Source organism: Mesocricetus auratus, unplaced genomic scaffold (genome assembly GCF_017639785.1).
Source record: "Mesocricetus auratus isolate SY011 unplaced genomic scaffold, BCM_Maur_2.0 Super-Scaffold_100038, whole genome shotgun sequence".
NCBI classification, from domain to species: domain Eukaryota; kingdom Metazoa; phylum Chordata; class Mammalia; order Rodentia; family Cricetidae; genus Mesocricetus; species Mesocricetus auratus.
Genome location: NW_024429216.1, coordinates 3,522,031 through 3,527,970, shown reverse-complemented (window position 1 = coordinate 3,527,970; position 5,940 = coordinate 3,522,031). Strand labels below are relative to the sequence as shown.

The 5,940-nt window shown below is 57.8% G+C and overlaps 1 protein-coding gene across 4 annotated transcripts; it reads right to left on the bottom strand.

The window, feature by feature from the left end:
* Positions 1-2,783, bottom strand: Gng8 (G protein subunit gamma 8). 4 transcript variants are annotated; one of them, XM_040734598.1, is made up of 3 exons: positions 2,405-2,783; positions 415-500; positions 1-203 (listed from the first exon to the last, which is right to left on the bottom strand). In XM_040734598.1, exons 2-3 carry the CDS (start codon positions 496-498, stop codon positions 75-77), a joined length of 213 nt encoding a protein of 70 aa, XP_040590532.1. In that variant the 5' UTR covers positions 499-500; positions 2,405-2,783; the 3' UTR covers positions 1-74. The 4 variants fall into 4 exon arrangements, with proteins under 4 accessions (XP_040590532.1, XP_040590531.1, XP_040590530.1 ...); XM_040734597.1 differs by lacking the exon at positions 2,405-2,783 and adding an exon at positions 720-1,827; XM_040734596.1 differs by lacking the exon at positions 2,405-2,783 and adding an exon at positions 1,594-1,827.
* Between the last annotated feature and the right edge of the window lie 3,157 nt (positions 2,784-5,940).

The window sequence follows — 5,940 nt, the reverse complement described above, 5'->3', positions numbered from 1 at the left end:
TGCAGGCACCACCAAGTCACCAAGTTTATTGGATTCGTAACTCCGGCGGGAGAGGATAAAGCTGTCTTGAGGGCTCAGAGCAGGGTGCAAAAGAGTCGCTTGTCGCGGAAGGGATTCTCGGCGGCGGGGACAGGGGTCACCAGTGGGTCATCCTTCGCGTGCGCCTCGCAGAAGGCCAGGAGCTCGGCGGCGGCCTGCGACACCTGCAGGCGAGGTGTAGAGATGCAGTTGACCCTCCCTAATGGCTTGGTCCCTGGGCGAGCGCCCAAATCCCCGCCCCGTGTCCTGACCACGCCTTGAGTGGCCACGCCCCCAGGCTGAGCCCCACCTCAGCTCCAGGCTCCTCCTCCTCCGCGGAGCCTGGCGTAGACCCCCCCACCCACCACCAAACGATTTCCCCGCGGGTCTGCTCACCTTCATGCGATCGATGTTCACTTCCAGCTTCAGCTGCTCCACGGTCTTGCGGGCCTCAGCGATCTTGGCCATGTTGTTGGACATGGCTGCAGCAGGAAAGGAGTTAAATGCCTGGCGGGAGTGGGGCCTCGGGGCTGGGACACGTCTGGATCCCCCGGGGAGTAGTGAGAGGCAGTGATGCGACCCAGTAACAGGAGAAGAGGTTGGGACGACGAGCGAATGGGGTCCCAGAGACGGGTAGAGGAAAGAGCGACGACTCAAGAGGAGACAGGAGGATGGAGGGGTGCCCGGATGGGGGTACCTACCCAGAGGCCGCTGGAGCGAGAGCTCGGGGGCCAGGGAAGGAAGGAGGGAGACACGCTTGGGAGACTGCGAGGCAGGCGGGGAAGGCAGGGCCAGAGGGACAGGGCCACAGGTGCTTGATCAGAATCTACTGATCCAGGTGCCCTCACCCCCTGGGGACAGAGCTTGAGCCAGGAAGGGGGGGGGCTCCCCAGGCCAATTAGCAGCGACTCCAGGGAGAACTGAGAATTAAGATCTCGGCGGGAGGGGCGCAGAGGAGGCCTCATTAGGGCCTCGGCAGCAGCTGCCCCCTCTGCCACCCCCAGGGACCCACTCCCGCCCCAGCCGTGGCTACCTCAAAGGCTCTCTCTGCTCATTAGCAGGCAGGGGAGAGGGTTGGGGGCAAGCCAACGCAGCCAGCTCTGCAGAGGGGCATGGAGGATAGAGAAGGGGACAAGAGGAAGAGCCAAGGGGAGGGGAACAGAGTGACAGAAGGAGAGGCAGGCACGGAGAAGGAAGGCAGACTGAGGAGAGATGATGATGGAGGATAGGGAGAGGGAGGAAAAGGGAGGGGGTAGGGAAAGAAAGAGGACCGGGAACGGAGGAGACCGGGGGACAGGAGAGGAGGGACCCAGACGAGGAGGGACATGGAAGTGTTAGAAAGAAATGGAACAAGGGAAGAGGAGAGAGAGGGTGAGGGATGGATAGATAGATAGATGATAGATAGATGATAGATGGATAGATGATGGATGGATAGATAGATAGGACAGAGGGGATGATGGGGACACAAGGAACTATAGTCATTCATTCCTTCATTCACCCATTCTCTCATCCAATCCCAGACAGACAGATGGTGGCCACCAACCAGCTACTGGGACCCGGAGAGAAGCCTCCTACCTGTTGCAGCTCGGAGCTGGGATGACTGGCGGGTGACAGGCTGAGAGAGGCAGCGTCTGGTCCCCTTGCCAGCCCCGCCCCCTCCCCTGGGGTGCAGCCCCTCAGGACCGCCTCCTCTTAGGCACCACCTGTCTCCACGCCCAGGTTTGTCTCTGCGGGTCCTTTCCTGGCTGTGTGTCCTCTCTCTCTCTCTGTCTCTCTCTCTCTCTCTCTCTCTCTCTCTCTGTCTCTCTCCCTCCCTCTCTCCCTCTCTCTCTCTCTGTCTCTCTGTCTTTCTGTCTCTCTCTGTCTCTGCTGTCTCTCTCTCTGTCTCTGTCTCTCTCTCTCTCTGTCTGTCTCTGTCTCTCTGTCTTTCTGTCTCTCTGTCTCTGCTGTCTCTCTCTCCCTCTCTCTCTCTCTGTCTGTCTTTCTGTCTCTCTCTGTCTCTGCTGTCTCTCTCTCCCCCCTCTCTCTTTCTCTCTCTGTCTCTCTGTCTTTCTGTCTCTCTCTGTCTCTGCTGTCTCTCTCTCCCTCTCTCTCCCCCCCTCTCTCTCTGTCTCTCTGTCTCTGCTGTCTCTCTCTCTCTCTCCCTCCCCCCCCTCTCACTGTTTTTCATTCACCCCTGTTTCCAGCGTGTCTTTCTCTGGAGTTCCTCTTTCACACCGGCAGGAAAGGACGACCCCTGTAGGTGTGTATATATTTATGCACGCAGGCCTCTCCTGTGGGTCCCACGCAACCTCCCTCCGGCACGAACAAACCAGTCACCTCAGCATCACCCCATCACGGTGACCCCCCCCCCGACTCAAGTCACTCGCACCGGGGTGCTGACTACCTTGCTGGGCCACCGAGTAGGGCTGCAGTGCTCAACGCCGCCGAGGGTCTCAGCACACCGCCCGCCGCTGTCACTCACGAGGTCTCACAGCACAGCATGCCACGGCCAACGGCAGCTGACGCCGCTGCTCGGTCAGCTCCCCTGCCTTAAGAGCGCCAAATGGGCCCACTGTCATCCACAAGGGCAGCTGAAGCTTCACACCTTTCTCTGCAGCTCACATGCAGTAACTGGTTCAGAGTCTCTGCCAAGCGCTCCATTGCTTGGTGTGACACGGGGCCACACGGTGTCCTTTCCAGGGGTGCCTGTGTGTGGCCACATTTACTCTTGGCCAATTTCCTGATATACATGGCACATAGTCAGTCGTGTCCCGTGTCCCCCCCCCCCCCCGCCAGAGTCACATGTAATCCCTGTCACACCCACACCTGTCTTTTGGTGTCGTACGCTGTTGACATACAACGGCGTGGCGTCTCACACACACGCACACACACACACACGCACGCACACACACACGCACACACACGCACACACACTCTGGCCTGTACGTAGTGTTTGCTGGTCCTCAGTCTGTGTCACAGATGTTTGCACGCTCACACTCTCTCTCCCTCACTCAGCGTCCTCCCAGTCTTACTTTCGAGTCCCCAAACAGTCCCACGCTTTTGCACAGTCACAGACACAGGCGTCTCCGTGTCTCATGACCCGCCAGTGGTGCGGCAGACACACTGTTTCCCCAGGTCCCCCGTGTGCCTCCCTTTCGCATAGCTGGCTCATACCATCACTTGGGTGACTCACTCTGCTCTTGTAACACACCTGAACCCCCTCGCGTATAGTTGCCATCATGGGCAGTCTCCAGAAGTTTCTCTCTCAGACCCAATGCCACACACTCACTCAGACAGTCCCACTCGGTCCCTCCTTGTCAATCCTAATTTCTCACTGTGCCACACCGTCACCGGTCGTCTCCTGGTGTCCCACAGCACGCTGAGGCGTGCCCTCACACTGGCGTGGGTCGCACCGCCTCTGGACATCGCGTGGGACACCACAGCATCACCCTCGCCACCCTCAAAGCCCCACTGCTGGCCACACGGGGGTGCCCTCGAGCCAAAGTCACTGAAGGAGCGCGCGCAGAAGCCGCGAAGACAAGGCATCCCCATCGGCCTTGCCGAAGATAGAAACCGGAGATCTGGGGGGCCCGAGAAGGATGAGAGGGGACATGGGTTCCAACGAAGGCGAAAAAAGGTGAGGGATCAGAAGGAGAGGACAGAGAACTTCAGAGAAGAGGCGAGAGGGGCAGAGAGAGACGGTAAACGAAGTGCGGAGACAGACGTCAGGTACTGGGAGAGGTCACAGGAGACAGACACACAGACTGAGACTTGAAGACAGACACTCAGAGACCCAGCCAGGTCTGCCAAGTGACAAGAGATTCAGAGTGCGCCTTTCCGGCCTGAGCACGCGGCGGGGCGGAGCTGTAGAGGGGGCGTGGTGTGGGTGTGGCCAAGGGCGGGGCTTTGAGGGTGTGTTGGACGGGGCGTGGCCTGTAGAGGAGTGAGGGCGGGGCTCGACGCTCCTCCCCATTCTGGCCGGCAGGGATGCTGCAAGCCTGGGAAGAGGTGGAGTCGGGAGAGGCGTCCCAGGCGCAGACAGCTCAACCCCAGTTCGGTTTTCACCGCTTGCACCGGGAAGCCAGACTGGTCCGAGAAAGATATCAGCTTCTGATAGCTTCCGCCCCCAGTACTGGGGATCGAGTCCAAAGTCTCATACGTGCTAAGCAAGAGCTCTCCGTCCGCGACTCTCTTTTTAGTTTTTGATTTTGAGACCGGCTCCTTTAGTTACGCTAGACAGGTCTTGAATTCATTCAGTGGCCCAGGCTTTGAACTTGGCGACCCTCCTGCCTCGGCCATCCCTAGGGAGCTGGGATGACAGGCCTGAGTCATGCTGATAACTTTTTGGAACTGAGAATATGGGACCCTGGCTCCCTGCCCCCTCCCTCGTGGGCTCATAGGGCCAGGTTGGAAGGAGAATACGGCCCACATCTGGAAAGCATCAGGCGCGCCGGACGTGCCAAGGGCCCCGGGCCGGGGCTGCGGGAGGGGGAAGGGAGCCAAGGAGCTCCCCACACCAGTCGAGCGGTGTCTGCCGGCGCCGAGGAGGGGCCTGGGCTTGCGCCGAGTCCGGCGCCTCCCGCAGCTGGTTTTCATCCCCAGATCTGGCCTGGGGTGCCCCTAAGGAGGAAATCCAGCTTGCTTAATGCTGGAAAGACAGGGTGACGACCCTGTCTCCCGACCAAAGGCTGGAGGGAGGAGGAGGGAGGACAGACGGACACCAAAGATACCTCCAGCTCCCTCCTAATCTACAGACCTCAGCTGCCTCCCCATTATTTAACTATATATCTAAAAGACATATACTTACATTAACTATATATTTGCATTTTGCTTGTGTGTATGGGGAGGTGAGCGCCCGTGCCACAGACTTGGTATGGAAGTTAGAGGAAACCTTGCAGACCTCGGTTCTGTCCTCCCGTCATGTGGCTCCCAGGGTGGAACTCAGGTCCTCAGTGTTGTTAAAACGTTTAGGTTTATCCAGTAAGGAGACACTGACCACGACTCAACGATCCCACGTGGAGTTTATTGGTGGACGGGGAGGGAAAAGGGGAGCAGAGAGAGAGATAAGAGAGAGAGAGAGAGAGAGAGAGAGAGAGAGAGAGAGAGAGAGAGAGAGAGAGAGTAAAGAGCAAGAGCAAAAGAGTAAGAGAGAGGAAGAGAGGAAGAGGAGTAAGAGAGAGTAAACGGGCAGGGGTCAGCCCCTTAAAGGGGTCCTTTGCACCTGCCTGGTTCTCACGGAACTCTGGGCTGGCCAGAGTGTTGCCTGAGCGCATCCTGCCAGGTAACAGGGCAGGCCAGAGTAATGCCTGAACCTTTCACTCAGGCTGGTGGCAAAGGCCTTCCACGGGCTGAGCCATCTCCAAGTCCTTAAGTATTAAGCATCTTAAACTCGTCCAGAATCCAGTTTCTTCTCACAACTTCCCTCCAGCTTCCCTCTTTTCTTGGCTTCCGCATCTGGCCTTTTGCCTCTGGCCCTGTCAGCCTGCTCCGTGTAGAGAAGTCACAAGGCCTTTGTCTTACAAGTCTCAGGGTGCCTGTAATCCCAGCACAGGGGAAGGTGAGTCTGGAAGACTGGAAATTCCAGGATAGCTTGGGCTACATGGTGAGTTCCATCTCAGCTGGTGTCAGACAGCGAGACACACAGCCTAGAAAGGGTGGTGGGAGAGAGGGCTGTGGGCGGGGAGGGGTTGTTAACTGACAGAATGCTTCCCAGCATGCAGGAAAACATGGGTGCCCCATACCGGTGCTTACCTGCAACACCAGTATTCAGCATGGGCCTTAACTACATAGCATTTTCACTTTCTTTTTCTTTTTCAAGATTTATTTATTATGTATACAGTGTTCTGTCTGCATATATGCCAGAAGAAGGCATCAGCTCTCATGGTTGTGAGCCACCATGTGGATGCTGGGAATTGAACCCAGGTCCCCTGAAAGAACAGA

Coding starts and splice junctions, on each gene's coding strand:
- Gng8 (XM_040734598.1), bottom strand. CDS start 498: ATGTCCAACAACATGGCCAAGATCGCTGAGGCCCGCAAGACCGTGGAG. Junction 204..414: donor TGAACATCGATCGCATGAAG/GTGAGCAGACCC, acceptor CCTCGCCTGCAG/GTGTCGCAGGCCGCCGCCGA.